Source organism: Eurosta solidaginis, chromosome 4 (genome assembly GCF_040869045.1).
Source record: "Eurosta solidaginis isolate ZX-2024a chromosome 4, ASM4086904v1, whole genome shotgun sequence".
Classification (NCBI taxonomy): domain Eukaryota; kingdom Metazoa; phylum Arthropoda; class Insecta; order Diptera; family Tephritidae; genus Eurosta; species Eurosta solidaginis.
The window spans coordinates 99,465,577-99,491,154 of record NC_090322.1 but is presented as its reverse complement, the minus strand read 5'-3'; the positions used below and the strand labels follow the sequence as shown (position 1 = coordinate 99,491,154).

Below are 25,578 nucleotides of genomic sequence, written 5' to 3'. Positions count from 1 at the left end.
AATACCTCAACATGCTCATAGTAAATTAATTGACCTTTGCATAGATTATGCCGACATTTTCGCTCTTGACACGGACAAAATGACTTTAAATAACTTTTACGAGCAAAAATTAAGACTGACAGACAACGAACCGGTATATGTTAAAAACTATAGATACGTCGACGATATTATCGTCATAGGTTGTAGCGAAGCACACCATATTAAAAATCTTTCAAAAGTTTTCGATACTTGTAGATCTTTCAATCTCAAACTTAACCCAAATAAATGCAACTTTTCACGACCAGAAGTTACATTTTTTTACTCTAAAATAAACGCAATTAAAAAGTATACAAAACCGACTGACAAAGACGCGGTACGACGATTCGTCGCGTTTGCAAACTATTACAGACGGTTTATACCTAATTTTGCGTCTCTGGCAGCGCCTCTTAATCGATTAAGCAGAAAAAGTGTTGAATTTGTATGGGATGTAGATTGTGAAGGAGCATTTTTATCTTTGAAAGCAGCATTACTTTCACCAAAATTACTTCAATATCCAGATTTTACTAAACAATTCATTATTACAGTTGATGCTTCCACAACTGGATGTGGCGCTATTTTGAGTCAAGAACAACAAGGTAGTGATTTACCAATTTGTTTCGCTTCTAAAGCATTTAATAAAGCCGAACAGAAAAACCCCCTTATAGAATTAGAGCTTTTAGCTATTTACTTTGCAATCAAGCAATTTCGACCATAAGTTTATGGCACCCATTTCATTGTAAAATCAGACCATAGACCTCTAGTATACTTATGCAATATGAAAGACCCATCTTCAAAACTTTCAAGAATAAGCCTGGAACTGTTTGAATATAACTTTACTATTGTATATATAAAAGGTAAATCAAACGTTTGTGCTGATGCACTATCGCGTATAACAATCGATGAGATTAAAGAAGCTAACAAACAAATTTTGGCAGTACAGACAAGAGCCATGACAAAAAAGGCAAACGACAAAAATTTACATAGGAAAACAGACAAAATCGACGAAAAACAAATTACTTTACATGTCTACGACAAATTTTCATTTAATTTTTCGAAAAGTCCCACGAATAAGATCTGCAATTACGTACGATAAAAATAATAAAACAACAAATTTCCCAAGGCAGTCGGTTCTATGTACCGGAGCGACTCGGGATTTTTCCCGACCAAGGACTGTCATTTCAGTGTGGCCCCATTTAATTTGTTTCGTCCCTCCCACAAATTGTCATCCTCCCAGCAGCTCCTTGCAGCAGGACTGCTACATATTCTCTTACTCCGGGAAGGTATCGAACCCAATCCGGGTCCGTCTCCTGACCCCGGTCATGAGAAATGGTTTTGCTGCATTTGCCAGAAAAGAATCTTTTTAGGACGGTCATACTCTGTTCAGTGTGTCTCGTGCAAGGGATGGTTGCATCGGACAGGTTGTTCTGGGCTTGATCCCAAAACCCGACGTCCACGTAACTTTTTTAAATCTTTTGTGGCTCCTTGCTGCTCACGCCCAAGGGCGTCCCGTAGTCTACGCCTAAGCGTATCCCCACTACCTTCCAGCAGTTTCGCTGCTCAGCAAGCCACAACAAGTACCCGCTGCTGCTCGCGCCCCACGGCGCCAACAACTCAAACAGCTGATACCACTCATAACTACTACCTTCGTAGTAGAGCTGGTTGCAATGCTGAGCATCAGCCCCTGCCCCCGTCTTCTTCTCCCCCCCTCTTTTCTGGCAGCAATCGTGCAGGTCAGGGAAACAGACTCTTAGTCCCTGCCTCCGTTTGCACCGTCTGCCAGCACAGAATATATAGGTTTGCGACATCCGCTCAATGCAGCTCCTGCCTTGGGTGGTGCCACTTTCCTAGATGTTCTGGTCTCCGCGACGGCAACCCCCCGACGGGTTTCATCGCGCCATGTTGCCAGGTCGCAAACCCAAATCATCCGGGTACCCCAATGCTTGCCCAAGGGCGCCCAGTCCCAAGGCCACAACAGCAATTACGTCCTGGCCTTCCACAACCTAGGCGTAGTCACCCCTCACTTACCCCTAGAGTGGCGGCGTCACCCCTCATGCACTTCAGAATTCTGCAGTTCAACTGTAATGGACTAACTGGGAAGATTATGGAGATAGTCGATTTCATGAAGCGGCACAACATCCGCATTGCTGCGATTCAAGAGACTAAACTCACAGCAAGATCTGCATTGCAGACCTGCTCTGGTTATAATGTCCACAGGAAAGACCGCGAGAGCGGAAATGAAGGCGGCCTCGCGTTTATTATACACCACTCTGTGCAATATCATATATTTGATCCTGGCATCGACCGCAGTGACAATGTCTTAGAACGTCAAGGCCTATCTGTCCGGTCAGGCGATGCAAATCTAGAAATCATCAACATCTACATCCCTCCTGTCACCTGTTGCCCCAGTGGATACCGCCCTAATATCGAGGCCTTACTCACTGGCAACAATCGCATTATCTTAGGCGATTTCAATGCCCATCACGACCTATGGCATTCAAACTTGCGGGCGGACAGTAGGGGTGAGATGTTGGCGGATCAAATAGACGAAACGACGTTCTGCACAATAAACGGAGACGCCCCCACACGTATGGTAGGAAGCTGTCATAGCTCGCCATATATCTCAATCGTGAGCGCAGAACTCGTAAACTGCGTCAACTGGCAGCCGATGGTAACATTGGCATCCGACCACCTGCCCATACTTATTTCGTTCGAGCGTACCGCCGACTTCATCGTCACCGAAAAACGCACTTTCATAAACTTCAAAAAAGGAAAGTGGGAAGAATATAAATCTGCAACAGACAGCAGCTTTGCTGCCCTCCCTATCCCGACTGATACCCGCCAAGGGGAGCGTGCCTTCCGTAAGGTCATTGAATCCGCCTCGGCACATTTCATTCCCGCCGGGAGAATTCCCGAAATCCGGCCCCACTTCCCGGCGGAGGCCGCGAGCTTAGCGAGGGAACGCGACCTTATAAGACAGCTTGATCCAGGCGACCCCCAAATAAGGGATATAAACCACGCATCAGATTGCTTGTGGACGAACACAAGCGGGCGAAATGGGAAGAGCACCTAAGAGGTTGTAACCTCTCTACCGGTGTAGGTAAACTTTGGTCCACCGTAAAGTCCCTATCGAATCCGACTAAGCACAAAGACAAAGTTTCCATCGCCTTTGGCGATAAGGTGCTGTCGGATGCGAAAAAATGCACGAGCGCTTTCTGCCGACAATATATAATGCATCCTACGGTCGACAAAGATAGACGGAGAGCCAATAGACACGCACATAAACACAAACTCAGCGCGTCACCAATTACCATCACCGCTAGAGAGGTTGAGGACGCCATTGGTCGCGCTAAACCATCCAAAGCAGTGGGCCCAGACGGCATAGCCATGCCGATGCTTAAAACCCTAGGGAAAGAGGGTTTCAAATATTTAGCGCATGTCTTCAACCTGTCTCTTTCCACCTTTGTCATACCCGAGAAATGGAAAATGGCCAAGGTGGTCCCGCTACTAAAGCCTGGGAAACCAGCTAACGTAGGTGAGTCATATCGTCCGATATCTCTCCTATCGCCAGTGGCAAAGACGCTTGAAGCCATTTTGCTCCCTTATTTCCAAGCACATTTGCAGCTAGCCCCTCATCAGCATGGCTTCAGAAAACTCCATAGCACTACCTCCGCGCTAAATGTCATTAGCACCCAGATAAATTGCGGTTTGAATCAATATCCCCACCATAGAACAGTACTCGTAGCGTTAGACCTATCAAAAGCTTTTGATACGGTCAACCATGGCTCGTTACTGCAAGACCTGGAAGGGTCCACCCTTCCCCCATGTCTTAAAAGGTGGACCGCAAATTATCTGGGTGGTCGGCAGGCATCGGTGCAATTCAGAAACGAAACATCAAAACAAAGGAGAATTAAACAAGGGGTGCCACAGGGTGGTGTCCTATCCCCGCTTTTGTTTAATTTCTACATATCTAAGCTACCTTCACCACCGGAAGGAGTCACAATCGTTTCCTACGCCGATGACTGCACAATAATGGCCACAGGCCCAGGCCCAAAGATCGATGAGCTATGCAATAAAATAAACGGCTATCTCCCTGATCTCTCCAGTTTTTTCGCCTCGCGAAACCTGGCATTGTCACCGACTAAATCTTCCGCGACCTTATTTACAACATGGACGCCCCAAATGTCGACCATATTGAACATCCACGTCGATGGCACTACGCTACCGACTGTCCTACACCCCAAAATCTTGGGTGTGACGTTTGATCAGGATCTACATTTTGGTGCGCACGCAACCGCAATTGTTCCAAGAATTCAGAGCCGTAATAAAATCCTCAAATCCCTTGCTGGCAGTACCTGGGGAAAAGATAAAGAAACGCTCTTGACCACATACAAAGCAATTAGCCAGCCGATTATGTGCAACGCGTCACCCATATGGTCGCCAAGCCAAAAACCACCCACTGGAAGAAACTACAGGCCTGCCAAAATACTGCTCTCAGAATCGCCACGGGCTGTCTTCTTATGTCCCCAGAACACCATCTGCATAATGAGGCGAGAATACTCCCCATCAGGGAGAGAAATGAGATGCTGACCAAACAGTTTCTGTTGAATACCCAGAAACCTGGGCATCCCAACAGACATCTGATTGACGAACCAGCACCACCTAGGGGCCTAAGGAGTCATCTCCGTAAGCATTTTGAGGAAATACGGCACCTGAGAACCCAGCCGTATGAAGCGGAAAAACACAAGCAGGTCCTTGGTGAACTCCATAGACAGGCGTCGGACCTTTATGTCGGGAATTGCCCGGTGAATCCAGTTTAAGATGTCCATTTTGGACACCATGAAAATGTTCTGCCCACACACACTCACCCAACAATAAATGTACAAAATTTGTTTGAATTTATATTTAAGTTGCTTTATTTAGTTTTTGTATTCAATTTGTGTAGTATTTTCTTTAATCTTAGTATGTATAGTTTGTTCACCTTTAGTTAAACTAATTTTCAAAGAAATGTATTCTTATTTTTAGGTTATAGTCTTTACGTTTAATTTCACACGTTGTTTTCTTGCACGACCACACTCTTTCTTCACAGCCACGAACTTAATTTCATTTTTCGCTATATCGCTGAATGCCATTGCCACTGCTGAGTGCAATTGGCATTGCTTTTCAGCAACAGCTGACGGCGATGCCACTTGCACTCAGGGGTGCATTTTGTTGCGTAAAGCGCGTAACGCAGTGCGGTTATACCACCCTTCCTTAGAAAAAGAAGAATCTGACAAGTTGATCAGATTTGTCATATTCTTCTTGTTCTCTGACTTTCAAATTGTTTTGGTTGAATGAATGTATGATATTAGGGTGTTCCTCCCCTTTTTTCTCATTCGTTCAATCGGAACAATTTTTTTCCTTTCACATATGAAATTAAGTTAATATTAATTTAATTACTTACATGTAATTTGTTTTCTAATTTCTATTGCACTAAATTAATGTATTATATATTTATTACAAATAATGCGGGCATATTAATTTTTGGTTTTATTTACATGCAAATTGAAAAAATTTTTTTTTTTTTTGTATATTAATATTAATATAAATTTTAATTTGATATTTCATGCTTTAATAACAAAGTAATGAAAATTTACAATTAGTTACAAGCTAGTTTGTAAATTTGTATGAGAAAAAATTCAGTTAACCTTATTGATTCGGTTTTTGTGAACGGTTTTTTCCTTTTTATTTACTTCATCAAAAACCGTAACATTAACTCCATCAATTTTTGTGACTATATATGGTCCTTGGTAAATGCTTTCATGCTTATTTCTAGGTTCTTTTTGTATTACTACCTTATCGTTTATATTAATAGCTAACGGACGCGCCCTCTTATCATAAAGATCTTTATTTTTAATTTTATGTTTATTAATTAAATCTTTTGCTAATTTATGCGTTTTTTGTAGTCTATATTTTACTTCTTTTGCATAACTTTCAACATCGTAAATTGGATCGATTTGTTCCTTTTGAACTTCATTTGGTAAGGTAACATTTCTACCGAATACTAATTCGTATGGAGTGAATCCATTATCAAAAACTGTACTAGGAGTTGTATTATGCAAAAATGTAAAATATTTCAAATAAACGTCCCGTTCGGGGAAGTTATCATTTAAAAAAGCTCGTAAATATTCATTAAACACCCGATGATTTCTTTCAATTGTACCTAGGGTTTCATGATGGTAAGCTGTAGAAAAATTATGTTCGATTTTTAGGAGTTTGGTTAATTCAGAGAAAATTTCGTTTTTATATTCGGTTCCTAAATCGGTTTTAATTGATTTCATTATGCCATAAATGAGGATGAAGCTTTCAAAAATGGCTGTTGCAATTGTTTTTGCTGTCTTATCAGGGACTGATATGGTAACAAGGTATTTGCTAAAGTCGCACATAATGGTAACCGCGAACCTATTCCCATTATTCGACTCAGGCAAAGGTCCTATTGTATCTACAACTACGACATCGAAAGGTTTGCAGGGTGTTGGTGTAAGCACTAAATTTTCTTTGGTTTTTGGCTTGACTTTATTCAAAAGGCATTTTTTGCAATTTTTGACGTATGTGGCAATATCACGGGTCATACCTTTCCAATAATATTTCGTACGTATTTTTGCGTAAAGCTTTTTATTTCCGCAGTGACCTCCTGATATCGGGTCATTGTGGTAAATTTCCATTAATTTAAGTTTCTTGTCGTTGTCTGTAACTGTTTCAACAGGTTCTATTAATAGTATTTTTAAATTTTTTAAAATTGAATTTCCTGTGTTTTTAAAATTTGAAATAGAAAAATATTTAAATATTTGATCATCTTTTTGCCATTCTACTTTCTTAACGTTGTGTTTACCAGCTTCTTTTTCAAGCTTCAAAAGTAATTCATCTAATTGCATTATTTTGTTAGTACACACAATATTAAGTAACTCGAGTTTTTTATGTTTTAAATGCGCATATATTTTTAAATTGATTTTATCATTATCGTTGTCATGACATATTTGGCTTTTTATCCTATGGATTTTCTTGGAAAAATTATATGAAAACTTGTCGACTACCTGTAATTTGACATTATCTTCGTTTACGTCTTCAGCCGATTGTTGTAATTGTTCGTGACGTTTCGTCATAGACCTCGTCTGTACCGCTAAAATTTGATTATTGGAATTTTTTAGTTCTTGGATTGAAATTCGCGATAATGCGTCTGCACCTACGTTAGATTTTCCTTTAATATATTCTATGGTAAAATTATATTCGGACAGTTCCAAACGTATTCTGGAAAGTTTCGACGACGGATCTTTCATATTAAATAGATAAACTAGTGGACGATGATCTGATTTAACTTTGAAGTGAGTGCCATAAATATATGGACGAAATTGCTTTATTGCAAAATATATTGCCAAAAGTTCTAATTCTATTATTGCTTTATTTTGTTCTGATTTGCTAAAGGATTTTGAAGCAAAACAAATTGGCAAGTCGTTACCGTTATGATTTTGACTCAGTATCGCACCACACCCTAATTTTGAAGCATCAACCGTAATTAAAAATTCTTTGGTGAAATCTGGATATTGTAAAAGTTTTGGAGAAATCAGACTTTTTCTTAGTTTTTCGAAAGCTAACTCACATGCCGTATCCCAATTAAATTCAACCTTCTTTCTACTCAAACGATTCAGTGGAGCTGCTATAGAAGCGAAATTTGGGATAAATCTCCTATAATAATTTGCAAATGCCACGAATCTTCGGACAGCATCTTTATCGCGTGGCTTAGGATACCTTTTAATTGCTTCAATTTTTGAATCGTCTGGTAGCAAACCATTTGCTGAGCATTTATGCCCTAAGAAAGTTACTTCAGGTCTAAGAAAATTACACTTTTTTGGGTTAAGTCGCAAGTTGAACTTCCTACAGGTTTCGAAAACTTTTTTTAGATTATTGAGATGATGTGCTTCGCTACATCCGATTACTATTATATCGTCTACATACATAAAGGCTTGGTTGGGTGAAATACCAGAAAATGCAATTGACATCATTCTTGAAAATGAATTTGGAGCTACGTTAAGACCAAATGGTAAAACCTTCCATCGAAAAGCTCCGCGGTCAGTACTAAAAGATGTTATGTCTCTTGAATCTTTGTGAAGTGGGATTTGGTGAAAACCCGAAAAAAGATCTAATGTAGAAAAGAATTTCGCACGGCCAAGGTTATCTAAAATATCGTCTACACGTGCCAAAGGAAATTTATCGGCAATTAACTTTTTATTTACAGCCCTAAAGTCAACGCACATTCTATACGATTTTTGGCCATTTAGGTCTTTTTTCGGTACCAAAATCAAGGGACTATTATAATTTGAACAACTATTTTCAATCAGATCGTTTTCCAATAATTTATTAACTTGTTTATTGATTTCTTCACGTTGAGAATACGGTAGGCGGTAATTTTTAATGTATACTGGCGTCGTATCGTTTAGTCTTAGTTTTTGTTCATAAAAATTGTTGATTGTCATCTTATCATTGTCTAGCGCAAAAATATCGGAATATTGTAAACATAAGTTAATAAGTTTGTTTTCAGCATAATTAGGTATTTGTTTTTCTAAAATGCTTTTAAGTTCTTTAATACGACTATCTTGCTTTACTGGATTATTAATTTTATAAACGTGATAATTAGAAAGTTTTTCGGTTTGAATGTTGTGGTTGTTTACGTATTTTACGCTATTTGTGGTGTTTATTACTTTAATGATCGGATTACTAGTATCAACTATACATTTCGCTGTGAAAACACCGTCGGAAATCTCTTGAGAATCCACGAAAAGTGGTTCTGAGTCTTTTTTTAAAGCGAAAATTCTATAAACTTCGCAACGAGGTGGAATAACAAATGTATCGCTTTCCATTCCGTGATGGATGGGAAGTGCGATCTTTTCATTGCCTATCCAGAAGGAAATGCAATTTGTTGCATAGCTGATATCGCATTTATTTGTTTTTAGGAAATCCTTACCAAGTATTCCATCTGATGGAATGTTGAAATCATTGTCTACCACATGCAACGTATGTTTGATATAAAAATTTGAAAAGTGTAAGTTAGTTGTAAAAGTACCTAATGTAGAAACTGTATCTGTAGTTACTCCAGTAATATTAATTGTATCATTGTTGTTAATTGACAAATTTTTATTAGGAGAGGAAATTTTAATTAACGAAATGTCGGCTTGTGTATCGACTAGAAATGTACAAAATTTGTTAGAGCCAGTAATATTTATTTGTATAAAATCGGAATAATTTAAGTTAAGACAATAAACGTTTTTTGAAGAAAAATTGTGAGCTGAATCAGTTAGTAATTTGTCTCGTCCTCCCTCAGTGTTCGCTCCTGAGGGGCTTCCCTGTTTAAAGCCCGAACGCTTGCATTTCTAGCTCTATTATTGGATGTGTTAGAGCTGCTATTATTGCTAGTACGACTATTGTTGCTATTATTATTATTGTTAGGCTGATTCCTATTTCCGCCGCTGGAACGGAAATTTTGCCTTTGATTGCCGCGATTGAAGTTGTTGCCATAGTTACTGTTACTAAAGGATGGTCTATTTTGTCTATAATTGTTAAAGTTACGATTTTGATTTTGGAAATTTCGACCTCGGTTATTACTTTGAAAATTTCTAAAATTGTTATTGTTCCGCGCTCTAAATGCCAAAACTTGACGTTCTTTTATTTCATTTGATTGCTCTACAATCAGTTTGGCTACTACGTCCTTGGAATCAGAAAAATTGGTTGAAGCAAGGATTGATTTTACTAAACTGGTTTTTGCGTTCAATCGGCAAACGTTAACTGTTTGCTCGATGGCCATTTCACGGGCTTTGGTCTGAGTAATCCCTTCGATAATGAGCGAACGCTCTAAAGCATCAGACAATTCCTCAACGCGTTTTGCAAAATCGGTGTAATTATTATTATTAACTTGCAAAGCTGCAAATTTTCCGGCCACAACTTTGGAGTTGTCGGGTTTTATACGGTTACGTAGTGCTATTTTTATATCGTTAACTGAAAGTACTTGAGTTGGTATCGCTTCTCGAGCTTTACCATCGAGTTTGGATTTAATATATGAAATACAAATGCTAGTTAAATTTTCGTCGACAAATTGTTCGATTAACTCAATTTTAGTAATGAAAGATTCGAGACCTAGGGGCTCACCGCTATAGTTTTCACGCATAATACCAGCACATATGCCGATAAACGTTCTTTTTTCTTCAGGAGTCGCCATATTTGTATCGGAATTAGGAGGATTTGAAATACTTGTTTCGGGCAATTCCTCAAATCCGTGAAATTCTCCGGACAAAGAAAGTCTAACAACAAGGTTTTTGATTGTATTGGGCGAATATGTGGTTGAGCCTTCGGAAACTGGGCTTTTAAAATTGAGATTTTCGGAATCGGAACTTTCGGAATTAAAATTTTTGGAATTGGAATCTGAATTTTTGGAATTTTCGGAATTGTCGGAATCTGAGTTTTGTTCTGAAATTCTAGGAACCACTTTTTGATTTCTAAGGAACATATGTAGTAGGAAGCAAAGAAGAAATATTTAAACTAATTAGAGTCGAATTTGTAGAAATTGCTTACGAAAATTTAACAGAAATTGAAATTGAATTGAATGTTGATGTGAAATTGAAAGAATTATCCGGCAATTTAATGAAAGACTGAATATTTAATAATAAATTGAATGTATATTGAAGTAATTTAATTTAAATTGCTTTTAAAGGAAAATATTTTAATTTGATAAAAGGACTTGGCTGTTGATAACGGACGCACCGCTTTATTAAAAAGATTTCAATGTGTTTGTGTAATAACGGACGCACCGTTTTTATTAAAATTGTATGGTTTTATTTTTATAGATACGGGCGCACCGCATCTTTTCAAAATTTGTATTACGAATATCCTCGGACGCACCGGGATTAAAAAAATGTCATTGGTTTTGTACGGAACCACCGTTTACGCAAAAAAAAAATCTTTTTGGTTAATTACGGAACCACCGTTTACGCAAAAAAAAATTATGTATGTTTGTTTACGGTTTTATTTTGTTTATGTCCAAAAAAAAATCCCATATTTCTTAAGTATGTAAGATTACTCAAAAATTAAATTTTTCACCTCTGATTTATATATCAGGGGCTTCATATCAAAACACGATAAATGCAATCGACAAAAAAAATTTTGTGAAGTTAGAAAAAATTTGCAAAAAGTATTGATCTGGTGAAAAACACAATGTTTGCTGACCATCTTAGGTAGGCTAGTCTCACAATTCTCAAAATTAGATATTCGCATGAGAATAAGATTATGTCAAAATTCCGAAAAAAATATTTGTATGTACACTTATGGGCTTGATTTGAAGCTCCTCAAATGTTCTATCTATTTAGCAATATATTATTCATATTCACAAGAATATTTAATGTATTTGTTGTAGTTTATGTATAAAAGGTAAAAAAAGTCGTAAATTTTAGTATGTAATTAATATGGCAGTTACTGAAATATGTATGCAATTTGAAATGATTATTTTGAATGGTCGCAAGTAGAAAATGCGAAATTTTAGTTATAAAAGTTTAATAAATTCGATATAGGTGTAGTTCATTTTTAATTAAATTTTAAAATTTAAAGTTACAAATTCCAAAAAGTTATACATACATACATATTTTTGCCGAATGATACTGCTTTATGCTGCTGCTATTAACGCTGCTTCGCTTCCGAATTGCTGACCGAATTCAGCTGCTGCTCCTAGGGTTTGCCTCTGCTGCTGGTTTTCTTCTGCCGCTTTATAAGTCGTTGGTTAGCATACTTGTTGTTTTATGTATCATGTTATACTTGTAGTTTTGTGGTGTTATTTACGCCGTTATACTTGTCGTGGCGTGTTTTTGTACAATTGAAATATGGTCTGATGCTCCGTTATTTTGCGTATTGGGTTTTTGGTACAGCCCCAACCCATGATTGTCATATGTATGTATGCATTTTTTGTAACTTTTGCATTTTTTTTGAGAGTTTTATATATTTTTGTAAGTGTTTTTATAGTTTTTAAAGAACATTTTTTTTGTGTAGTTTTTCGTTTTTAAATTTTTTTGTAAGATTTTTGCATTTTTATATTTTTTTGTAGGGTTTTTGTAAGTTTTGTATTTTTTTTTGTTTTTTGATTTTTATGGTTTTTTTTTTTTTTGTAGATTTTTAAATTTTATGTAAATTAAATTGTAATTCTTTAGGAAAAACTGTATTTGTTTAGTTCATTTTTAATTAAATTTTTGAATTTTAAGTTACGATTTAAATTTTTTAAGATTTTAAGTTTTTCTTTTTGATTTTTTGTGTATATGTTGTAATTTTGTTAATATTTAATTTTTTTGATTTTTGCACTTTAATTAGTGCCTGTTCGGAGGCTTGAATGGCCACTCGCCGCACTTGCAGGCCTTCGGCCCACGGTCGCCATTTAAGATGTCCATTTTGGACACCATGAAAATGTTCTGCCCACACACACTCACCCAACAATAAATGTACAAAATTTGTTTGAATTTATATTTAAGTTGCTTTATTTAGTTTTTGTATTCAATTTGTGTAGTATTTTCTTTAATCTTAGTATGTATAGTTTGTTCACCTTTAGTTAAACTAATTTTCAAAGAAATGTATTCTTATTTTTAGGTTATAGTCTTTACGTTTAATTTCACACGTTGTTTTCTTGCACGACCACACTCTTTCTTCACAGCCACGAACTTAATTTCATTTTTCGCTATATCGCTGAATGCCATTGCCACTGCTGAGTGCAATTGGCATTGCTTTTCAGCAACAGCTGACGGCGATGCCACTTGCACTCAGGGGTGCATTTTGTTGCGTAAAGCGCGTAACGCAGTGCGGTTATACCAGTACTTGAAGAAAAATATCCAGAACTCGCAGAAGAGGAACGCATACTCCCCAGGGAAACGCGTGTCACTCTTGCTCAACTTCGTTCTGGATACTGTAACAGGTTAAACGCTTACCTATCCAGAATCAACCCCGACATACAAAATATATGCCCTGCTTGCAATGTGTCCCCACATGACACCAACCATCTCTTTAATTGTAATGTGGAACCAACGCCTCTAACACCCCTTTCCTTATGGTCCACCCCTGTTGAAACGGCAAGTTTCCTTGGACTCCCGTTAGAGGATATTGATGACAATTTGTGATCGGTCGCGGCTATTAGGTGGGGCGAGCATTGCTACAACAACAACAACAACAACAACAAATTTAAGAATTTTTGCGCATATTGAACATAAGAAACTCGAGTTACTTAGTTTTGAGCTTGTTAACGAAATAATGACTTTAGAGAAATTACTTTCGAGGCTTGAATCAGAAGCCGGCAAACGCAAGATTAAGCAGATTGAATGGCCTAAAAACGATATTATGTTCGAACATTACACTATTACAAATTTCAAAAATATTGGAAATAAAATTTTAAAATCTTTAGAAATTATACTAACAGATCCAGTGGAGACAGTAACAGATGAAGATACAAAATTAAAACTTATGGAAATTTACCATAATGATCCCATTTCCGGCGGACATTGCGGAATGAAAAGACTTTACGCAAAATTGCGAACAAAATTTTATTGGAAGAACATGACTCGTGATATATCGAAATATATCACAAATTGTAAAGATTGTCTTTTAAACAAGGTTAAACCTAAAACAAAAGAAAAACTTGTTTTAACACCAACTCCTTGTAAACCATTTGATATACTAGTAATTGACACAATAGGACCCCTACCTGAGTCCAAATATGGTAACAAGTTCGCACTTACCATGATTTGCGACATGACTAAATACCTGGTAACAGTCGCTGTACCAGACAAATCGGCAAAAACAATCGCTTCAGCTATTTTTGAAGGATGCATTTTAACAAAAGGGACAATGAATGCCATAAAGTCAGATTTAGGTACTGAATTTAAAAATGAATTATTCGAAGACTTAACAAGGCTTTTAAATATTCAACATAATTTTTCAACTGCATACCATCATGAAACGGTTGGCACGATTGAACGTAATCATAGAGTTTTTAATGAATACTTACGTGCATATTTAAAAGATACTTTTTCTGATTGGGATGTTTATTTAAAATACTTTACTTTCCTACACAATACTACGAGTAGCACAGTTTTCGACAATCAATTTTCGCCTTTCGAGCTAGTTTTTGGGAAAAGGGCAACTTTGCCTGATGAACTGACAAAAGAAACAATTGACCCAATTTATAATGTGGAGAACTATGCCAAAGAAGTTAAGTTTAGGATGCAGAAAATGCAGAAAATGCACAAAATGGCACAAAATCTAATTAATAACAAGTAAGGAAAGCTAAGTTCGGGTGTAACCGAACATTACATACTCAGTTGAGAGCTATGGAGACAAAATAAGGAAAATCACCATGTAGGAAAATGAACCTAGGGTAACCCTGGAATGTGGTTGTATGACATGTGTATCAAATGGAAGGTATTAAAGAGTATTTTAAGAGAGAGTAGGCCATAGTTCTATGGATGGACGCCATTTAGGGATATCGCCATAAAGGTGGACCAGGGCTGACTCTAGAATTTGTTTGTACGATATGGGTATCAAATGAAAGGTGTTACTGAGCATTTTAAGAGGGAGTGGGCCTTAGTTCTATCGGTGGACGCCTTTTCGAGATATCGCCATTAAGGTGGACCAGGGGTGACTCTAGAATGTGTTTGTACGATATGGATATCAAACGAGAGGTGTTACTGAGCATTTTAAGAGGGAGTGGGCATTAGGTCTATAGGTGGACGCCTTTTCGAGATATCGCTATTAGGGTGGGCCAGGGTGACTCTAGAATGTTTGTACGATATGGGTATCAAACGAAGGGTGTTACTGAGAATTTTAAGAGGGAGTGGGCATTAGGTCTATAGGTGGACGCCTTTTCGAGATATCGCCATTAGGGTGGGCCAGGGTGACTCTAGAATGTGTTTGTACGATATGGGTATCAAATGAAAGGTGGAAATGAGTATTTTAAAAGGGAGTAATCCTTGGTTCTATAGGTGGACGCCTTTTCGAGATATCGCCATTAGGGTGGGCCAGGGTGACTCTAGAATGCGTTTGTACGATATGGGTATCAAACGAAAGGTGTTACTGAGCATTTTAAGAGGGAGTGGGCCTTAGGTCTTTCGGTGGACGCCTTTTCGAGATATCGCCATTAAGGTGGGCCAGGGGTGACTCTAGAATGTTTGTACGATATGGGTATCAAACGAAAGGTGTTACTGAGAATTTTAAGAGGGAGTGGGCATTAGGTCTATAGGTGGACGCCTTTTCGAGATATCGCCATTAGGGTGGGCCAGGGTGACTCTAGAATGTGTTTGTACGATATGGGTATCAAATGAAAGGTGGTAATGAGTATTTTAAAAGGGAGTAATCCTTAGTTCTATAGGTGGACGCCTTTTCGAGATATCGCCATAAAGGTGGACCAAGGGTGACTCTAGAATGTTTGTACGATATGGGTATCAAACGAAAGGTGTTACTGAGCATTTTAAGAGGGAGTGGGCATTAGGTCTATAGGTGGACGCCTTTTCGAGATATCGGCATTAGGGTGGGCCAGGGGTGACTCTAGAATGTTTGTACGATATGGGTATCAAACGAAAGGTGTTACTGAGCATTTTAAGAGGGAGTGGGCAATAGGTCTATAGGTGGACGCCTTTTCGAGATATCGCCATTAGGGTGGGCCAGGGGTGACTCTAGAATGTTTGTATGATATGGGTATCAAACGAAAGGTGTTACTGAGCATTTTAAGAGGGAGTGGGTATTAGGTCTATAGGTGGACACCTTTTCGAGATATCGCCATTAGGGTGGGCCAGAGGTGACTCTAGAATGTGTTTGTACGATATGGATATCAAATTAAAGGTATTAATGAGGGTTTTAAAAGCGAGTGGCACTTAGATGTATATGTGAAGGCGTTCTCGCGATATCGACCAAAATGTGGACCAGGTGATCCAGAAAATCATCTGTCGGGTACTGCTAATTTATTTATATATGCAATACCACTAACAGTATTCCTGCCAAGATTCCATATTTTGCGTCAATAAACCAATCCAGTTACCATGTTTCTTCCCTTTTTTCGTATTTGGTATAGAATTATGGCATTTTTTTCATTTTTCGTAATTTTCGATATCGATAAAGTGGGCGTGGTTACGGTCGGATTTCGGCCATTTTTTCTAGCAAGATAAAGTGAGTTCATATAAGTAGGTGGGCTAAGTTTAGTTAATATATATCGGTTTTTGCTCAAGTTATTGTGTTAACGGCCGAGCGGAAGGACAGACGGTGGACTGTGTATAAAAACTGGGCGTGGCTTCCACCCCATTTCGCCCATTTTCACAGAGAACAGTTACCGTCATAGAATCTATGCCCCTACCAAATTTGAGAAGGATTGGTAAATTTTTGTTCGACTTATGGCATTAAAAGTATTCTAGACAAACTAAATGAAAATGGGCGGAGCCACGCCCATTTTGAAATTTTCTTTTATTTTTGTATTTTGTTGCATCATATCATTACAGGAGTTGAATTTTGACTTAATTTACTTATATACAGTAAAGATATTAAATTTTTTGTTAAAATTTAAATTAAAAAAAAAATTTTTTTAAAAAGTGGGCGTGTTCTTCATTCAATTTTGCTAATTTTTATTTAGCACATATATAGTAATAGTAGTAGCGTTCCTGCTAAATTTCATCATGATATCTTCAACGACTGCCAAATTACAGCTTGCAAAACTTTTAAATTACCTTCTTGTAAAAGTGGGGGTGCCACGCCCATTGTCCAAAATCTTACTAATTTTCTATTCTGCGTAATAACGTCAACCCATCTACCAAGTTTCATCGCTTGTACCGCCTTTGGCAATGAATTATCGCATTTTTTCGCTTTTTCGAAATTTTCGATATCGAAAAAGTGGGCGTGGTTATAGTCCGATATCGTTCATTTTAAATAGCGATCTGAGATGAGTGCCCAGGAATCTACATACCAAATTTCATCAAGATACCTCAAAATTTACTCAAGTTATCGTGTTAACGGACAGACGGACGGACGGACATGGCTCAATCAAATTTTTTTTCGATACTGATGATTTTGATATATGGAAGTCTATATCTATCTCGATTCCTTTATACCTGTACAACCAACCGTTATCCAATCAAAGTTAATATACTCTGTCAGCTCTGCTCAACTGAGTATAAAAATAAATTACAAAGTAAAAATCTGTACGATAAAACGGCACGACCTTTAATTGTAAAAATGTACTTTTACAAAAAGAACCACATCATAAACACGAAAATATTTATCAAGGTCCGTTCATCATTACTAAAATTAACGAACCTAACGTAACTATTTTCGATGAAGTCAAGAACAAAGAAAAAGTGGTAATAAAAACCGCCTTAGTAAAGTAAATTAACATTACTTTAATACCTTGATAAAACCTTAAATTCCATTGAAAAATAAATCCAAAATTTTCTTACTAGAATTTAAAAAAAATTGTTAAAACAAAAAAACAACAAAAAAAAAAGCACAAAATTTTGTATATTCAAAAAACATATTTCAAAACAGCAAAGACTAAAAATGTAAAACTTTAACAAATCTAATATATATTACAATGTAACTATTTACAAAAGAAAATTCAAACAAAACAAACATGAATGTAAATAAAATTTGAGTATTTTTACTTCTAAGTTCGTTTGTAATAATCAGTCATAAAAATGGTTCCGAACCAACGAATTAAAAAGGGGAGGTACACCTTAATATAAATATATATTCCTTTGTTCGCAACAATTTTTATAAGTTTTTGGCCAAAGAAGAATGTGACAAAATTGATCACTTTGTCAATTCTTCTTTTCCCCAAAAAGGGTGATATAAGGAAAATAATCATTAGTTATAATGTAGTTTATGTGCGTGGAGCTTTAGCTGTATTTGACATGCGCGTTGCTAACTGCCCGCGCCTGTCAAATAGAGCTACGGCCCACGTCACGCAATAAAAACGATATATACATATATACATTTTTTGACGAATCGCACACGAACGTTTTCAGATCAGATTATTAAAAATTAGCCACACAGTGTTCGGACGTACTTATTCAATATAAAATTAAATAAACGTGTTTACAATCAAATTAAAAGGAAGTTTCTTTATTTTGGTACAAGTGAGTGCCCGGCGGAGAAGACCGCCCCTTTCTTCACCATAACCTACAGGAGAGCATCGATCTGGAGGCGGCGCCCTCCACGGCAAGTACCCAAAGACGGCAACCTAACGCGGATAGACATCCACCTGGTAAGGAGAGTTTACAAGATTGTAAATATGCGGGAACAATTAGTAAAAGACGAACCAGATTATCGCGCATAACTTTTAAATGGGTAAAAAAAAAGTTAACTTCAGCTTTCGAATTCTTAATCTAGACGTGAATACGCGGCGTTTGATATCTCACTCGAAAAAAAGGCCCCAATTTCGGTGGGTACCATAAACTGCACAATTACCAAATTTGGTAATAATCTAGTTGAGGGGTAGACTGCTAATACGCTACCAAAAATATCGAGAGAGGTGTCAAAAGACGCGTATTAATCTCGAGAAGCGGAAAAGAAAAATTTTATCTATGGCCGAAGATATTTGCAGTTGAAGTTGGCGATTTTCATGTGGTTTTTGTTGTGGTCGCACCCACAAAAAAAATTGTGCATCACCGTGGCGGTAGGCACGGTTATACCACACACCCGGATTTGGCATGGCGTAGCCCAGGGTTGTTTTTAGGTAATAGTCTAGTTGAGGGTTCGATTGCTAATACGCTACCAAAAATACCGAGGTGTCAAACGACGCGTATTGTCATCAGTATTAATAATCCGAAGGCGGAAAATAAAAATATTAACTCGTTCAAAAAAAATTTACGAAAAACCGAAAAAAGACTTGCGGGTACCTCCGAAACCGGGGGTCGGATCCATAGTATTTTTGCCCAGAACACCTTTCTGAGTTGGCGGCCTTTGGCCGCGCTTATAAAAAATAACCCTGGGCTACGCCATGCCAAGTTCGGGTGTGTGGTGTAACCGTGGCTACCGCCACGGTGATGCACAATTTTTTTGGTGGGTAAAAACACAACAACAACCACATGGAAATCGCCAACTTCAACTGCAAATATTTCCGGACATATATAAAATTTTTGGTAATAGTTTAGTTGAGGGGTCGGCTGCTAATACGCGTCAAAAAATATCGAGAGAGCTGTCAAGACGCGTATTAATCTCGAGGGTTAGTCTAGTTGAGGGATCGACTGCTAATACGCTACCAAAAATATCGAGAGGTGTCAAACGACCCGTCTTGACATCAGTATTAATAATCCGATGGTGGAAAATAAAAATTTTAACGCGTTCAAAAGATATTAACGAAAAACCGAAAAAAGACCCACGGGTACCTCCGAAACCGGGGGTCGGATCCATAGTATTTTTGCGCAGTACACCTTTCTGCGTTGGCGGCCTTCGGCCGCGCTTATAAAAAACAACCCTGGGCTACTCCATGCCAAGTCCGGGTGTGTGGTATAACCGTGGCTACCGCAACGGTGATCCACAATTTTTTTTGTGGGTATGAACACAACAACAACCACATGGAAATCGCCAACTTCAACTGCAAATATCTCCGGACAGGGATAAAATTTTTCTTTTCCGGCTTCGAATTATTGTTCTCGAGATTGATACGCGTCTTTTGACACCACACTCGATATTTTTGGTAGCGTATTAGCAGTCGACCCCTCAACTAGACTATTACCATCTCGAGAACAACAATCCGAAGGCGGAAAAGAAAACTTTTATCTCTGTCCGGAAATATTTGCAGTTGAAGTTGGTATTTTCATGTGGTTGTTGTTGTGTTTGTTTCCCCAAAAAAAATTGTGCATCACCGTGGCGGCACCCACGCAAAAATACTATGGATCCGACCCCCGGTTTCGGAGGTACCCGAGGGTCTCTTTTTGGTTTTTCGTTAACATCTTTTGAACGAGTTTATATTTTTATTTTGCGCCTTCGGATTATTAACACTGATGTCAAGACGCGTCGTTTGACACCACTCTCGATATTTTTGGTAGCGTATTAGCAGTCGACCCCTCAACTAGACTATTACCCCAAATTTTTCTTTTCCAGTTTCGTATTAATACTGATGTCAAGACGCATCGTTTTGGACGCGTCACAATTTTTTGGACGCGTATTAGCAGTGTCATGCTGTCGTATAGAATTACCAGAATTTGTATTGAGTTAAAGTTACCTGCAATTCTTCAGTGGTTATTAGAATGGTTGTACTCTGAGCAGTGACGGTGGCTGCGTTCTGCGACAATGGTTGCACCACCGCGGCCGTGGTTCCAGCATTTAATTTCAGCTGCGGTTTATTTTCCTGCTCAAAGGGATTGTAATCTTCGAGGGATTGGTTCATGTTAGGTGTTACTCTTGTTGCCTGTTGTATAGCAGGATCTGCAAACGGATTTTCTCCAAAAGGATCGTCGAAGCCAGACATTTTAAGAAGCTGCGCTCGTTTATGCTATTTTCTTTATTCTAATTACATATAGGGATGAAATGATACAATTAGGTATCGATACTATTGACCCGATATCAATCAATTTTCTGACACCACAAAACAGAATGAAGATTAAGAGCGAATTAATGGTGACTTATAACGGCGGCCACCGTGGTGTGATGGTAGCGTGCTCCGCCTATCACACCGTATGCCCTGGGTTCAACTCCCGGGCAAAGCAACATCAAAATTTTAGAAATAAGATTTTTCAATTAGAAGAAAATTTTTCTAAGCGGGGTCGCCCCTCGGCAGTGTCTGGCAAGCGCTCCGATTGTATTTCTGCCATGAAAAGCTCTCAGTGAAAATTCATCTGTCTTGCAGATGCCGTTCGGAGTCGGCATAAAACATGTAGGTCCCGTCCGGCCAATTTGTAGGGAAAAATCAAGAGGAGCACGACGCAAATTGGAAGAGAAGCTCGGCCTTAGATCTCTTCGGAGGTTATCGCGCCTTACATTTATTTATTTATTCATAACCAGATAAAACAGCTGATGGAACCTACCTTAAGCTGGAGACATTGGTGCTTTATCGGTAACCGTATCGGTAACCTTTTAACAGCTGATTCGACCAACCTTATGAGAATCAATGCAATCGATTATTGGTGCCGCTAAGGTCGTAACCGTATCGTAGCCAACCAATTGGGTTTTGGTTTACCGTCGTAACGATAAACAGCTGATTACGTTAGGGATACGGATACAGCGATACGACATACGGCACCAATGACTCCGGCTTTAAGGTACTCAATGTAAACGAGTTAGCGTTATGGTATGGCACCATTAATCGATTACATTGATTTCCATAAGGTAGATTCGATCAGCTGTTTTATCTGGTTATGGCTTTATGGTTATAAGTCACAATTAATTCGGCCTATACGCATTGACGAGTTCAAAATTGATTCGTTCTGAGCGAATGAAAGAAAGAGAGAAAAAAAGAGGAGCTAAAGGAAAATGACGAAAAAATTGCCCATAAAAACAGCTGATCTTTTGTTTACATGCGCACAATCTTGTTTGTGTGATTTGTGTCTTGACACAAATAACCTACCAAGACTGGGCATTCACGAATTCAAATTCCTTCGTTCTGCGCATCTACGTCACAGTTGCCTACTTAAGCGATTGAAAGAAAGAGAGAAAAACAGAAGCTGAATAAAAATTACGTAATAATTTCCCATAAAACACCTGAAATGTTTACATGTGCCATGCGCCACCTTCTATGATTCCATCATGCTTTTCTGAGCACAAGTCACAAACAGAAGATTGCGCATTCACGAGTTCAAAATTGCTTCGTTGTGTGCATCGACGTCACGCTTGACAGCTTGAGAAAAAACAAGAGCTAAAGGAAAATGACGTAAAAGTTGCCCATAAAACACAGCTGAACTAATGTTTAAATGCGCAATCTTGTCTTTTGATTTGTGTTTCTGAGTATGTACAGGAAAGGTTCATGCACATTATACGACCTGACATGTACAGACACCAGCACAACACGTTCCGACAAAATATTCTTTGCATGTATTCTTATGAAACCATGCACACTTAGCGATAGTTGTCCGACACGCCCGGACATGACACGACCAAGTTGACCAACTAGGCAAAAATGCCGCGTCGTGTCGGGTCGTGTCGGTCGACTGTCGCTAGGTGTGCATTACCTCGCGGCACTTCTACGACTTTTTCAAATATTTATTTATAAATATGTCGGTTGACGAAGAGCAGTTAATTTTGCAAATAAGCAATTTCCCTGCCCTTTATGACGTAAAGAATGAACACTATATGAATATGCAGCGCAAAAATAATATTTGGGCACAAATAGGAAGTAAAATTTGGGCAGATGGTAGGTATACAGTGTAATTTAAATACAAAAAGGAAGAAACTTTGTGAACTCACTGAGTGAAATTATTTCACGCAATTGTACTGCAACAGGAAGCTACAGGTTGGTCAAAAACGGTTTCGACAAGTGCAATCCGATATTTCTCTGGTACTTGAGGCGCAAATGCTCAATGGTTTCCAAAATAATCCATGAAGTGGTGAAGTACGCTTCCCAAGGCAGTCGGTTCTATGTACGGGAGCGACTCGGGATGTTTCCCGACCAAGGACTGTCATTTCAGTGTGACCCCATTTAATTTGTTGCGTCCCTCCCAAAAATTATCATCCTCCCAGCAGCTCCTTGCAGCAGGACTGCTCCATATTCTCTTACTCCGGGAAGGCATCGAATCCAATCCGGGTCCGTCTCCTGACCCCGGCCCTGATAAATGGTTTTGCTGCATCTGCCCGAAAAGAATCTTTTTGGGACGGTCATACTCTGTTCAGTGTGTCTCGTGCAAAGGATGGTTGCATCGGACAGGTTTTTCTGGGCTTGATCCCAAAACCCGATGTCCACGTAACTTTTATAAATCTTTTGTGGCTCCTTTCTGTTCACGACCAAGGGCGTCCCGTAGTATACGCCTAAGTGCCCCCATTACCTTCCAGCAGCCCCGCTGCTCAGCAAGCCACAACAAGTACCCGCTGCTGCTCGCGCCCCACGGCGCCAACAACTCAAACAGCTGCTACCACTCATAACTACTACCTTCGTAGTAGAGTCGGTAGCAATGCTGAGCATCAGCCCCTGCCCCCGTCTTCTCCCCCCCCCCCCCCCTCTTTTCCGGCAGCAATCGTGTAGGTAAGGGAAACAGACTCGTAGTCCCTACCTCCGTTTGCACCGTTTGCCAAAACAGAATATATAGGTTTGCGAAATCCGCCCAATGCAGCTCCTGCCTTGAGTGGTTCCACTTTCCTAGATGTTCTGGTCTCCGCGACGGCAACCCCCCGACGGGTTTCATCACGCCATGTTGCCAGGTCGCAAACCCAAATCATCCGGGTACCCCAATGCTTGCCCAAGGACGCGCAGTCCCAGGGCCACAATAGCAATTGCGTCTTGGCCTTCCACAACCCAGGCGTAGTCACCCGTCACTTACCCCCAGAGTGGCGGCGTCTCGCCTTATGCACTTCAGAATTCTGCAGTTAAACTGTAGTGGACTAACTGGGAAGATTACGAAGATAGTCGATTTCATGAAGCGGCACAACATCCGCATTGCTGCGATTCAAGAGACTAAACTCACAGCAAGATCTGCATTGCAGACCTGCTCTGGGACTAATGTGTCCAGGAAAGACCGCGAGAGCGGAAATGGAGGCGGCCTCGCGTTTATCATACACCACTCTGTGCAATATTATATATTTGTTCCTGGCATCGACCGCAGGGACAATGTCTTAGAACGTCAAGGCCTATCTGTCCGGTCAGGCGATGCAAACCTAGTAATCATCAACACCTACATCCCTCCTGCCACCTGTTGCCGCAGTGGATACCGCCCTAATATCAGAGCCTTACTCACTGGCAACAATCGCATTATCTTAGGCGATTTCAATGCCCATCACGATCTATGGCATTCAAACTTGCGGGCGGTCAGTAGGGGTGAGATGTTGGCGGATCAAATAGAAGAAACGACGTTCTGCACAATAAACGGAGACGCCCCACACGTATGGTAGGAAGCTGTCACAGTTCGCCAGATATCTCAATCGTGAGCGCAGTACTCGTAAACTGCGTCAACTGGCAGCCGATGCTAACATTGGCATCCGACCACCTGCCCACCGAAAAACGCACTTTCATAAACTTCAAAAAAGGAAAATGGGAAGAATATAAATCTTTTACAGACAACCGCTTCGCTGCCCTCCCTATCCCGACTGATGCCCTCCAAGGGGAGCGTGCCTTTTGTAATGTCATTGAATCCGCCTTGGCACGTTTCATTCCCGCCGGGAGAATTCCCGAAATCGGGCCCACTTCCCGGCGGAGGCCGTAAACTTAGCGAGAGAACGTGACCTTATAAGACAGCTTGATCCAGGCGACCCCCAAATAAGGGATATAAACCAACGCATCAGATTGCTTGTGGACGAACACAAGCGGGGGAAATGGGATGAGCACCTAAGAGGTTGTAACCTCTCTACCGGTGTGGGTAAACTTTGGTCCACCGTAAAGTCCCTATCGAATCTGACTAAGCACAAAGACAAAGTTTCCATCGCCTTTGGCGCCAGAGTGCTGTCGGATGCGAAAAAACACGCGAGCGCTTTCTGCCGACAATATATAATGCATCCTACGGTCGACAAAGATAGACGGAGAGCCAATAGACGCGCACATAAACACAAATTTAGCGCGTCACCAATCACCATCACCGCTAAAGAGGTTGAGGACGCCATTGGTCGCGCTAAACCATCCAAAGCAGTGGGCCCAGACGGCATAGCCATGCCGATGCTTAAAAGCCTAGGGAAAGAGGGTTTCAAATATTTAGCGCATGTCTTCAACCTGTCTCTTTCCACCTTTGTCATACCCGAGAAATGGAAAATGGCCAAGGTGGTCCCGCTACTAAAGCCCGGGAAACCAGCTAACATAAGTGAGTCGTATCGTCCAATATCTCTCCTATCGCCAGTAGCAAAGACGCTTGAAGCCATTTTGCTCCCTTATTTCCAAGCAAATTTGCAGCTAGCCTCTCATCAGCATGGCTTCAGAAAAGTCCATAGCACTACCACCGCGCTAAATGCCATTAGCAGCCAGATAAATTGCGGTTTAAATCAATACCCCCACCATAGAACAGTACTCGCAGCGCTAGACCTATCAAAAGCTTTTGATACGGTCAACCATGGCTCGTTACTGCAAGACCTGGAAGGGTCTACCCTTCTCCCATGTCTTAAAAGGTGGACCGCAAATTATCTGGGTGGTCGGCAGACATCGGTGCAATTTAGAAACAAAACATCAAAACCAAGGAGAATTAAACAAGGGGTGCCACAGGGTGGTGTCCTATCCCCACTTTTGTTTAATGTCTACATATCTAAGCTACCTTCACCACCGGAAGGAGTCACAATCGTTTCCTACGCCGATGACTGCACAATAATGGCCACAGGCCAGGCCCAGGATCGATGCGCTATGCAATAAAATAAACGGCTACCTCCCTGATCTCTCCAGTTTTTTCGCCTCACGAAACCTGGCAT

The 25,578-nt window shown here is 39.6% G+C and overlaps 1 protein-coding gene across 2 annotated transcripts in view; it reads right to left on the bottom strand.

Annotated features, from left to right (window-relative positions):
* Scamp (secretory carrier membrane protein) overlaps positions 1-20,610 on the bottom strand; it is a 260,179-nt gene extending 239,569 nt beyond the window's left edge. Inside the window, exon 1 of one of the 2 annotated variants that reach the window (XM_067782316.1) lies at positions 20,273-20,610. In XM_067782316.1, coding sequence (XP_067638417.1) covers positions 20,273-20,518 — 246 coding nt within the window. In that variant the 5' untranslated portion in view covers positions 20,519-20,610. The remainder of the gene's footprint in view (positions 1-20,272) is intronic. The other variant, XM_067782314.1, reaches the window with a different exon arrangement.
* Between the last annotated feature and the right edge of the window lie 4,968 nt (positions 20,611-25,578).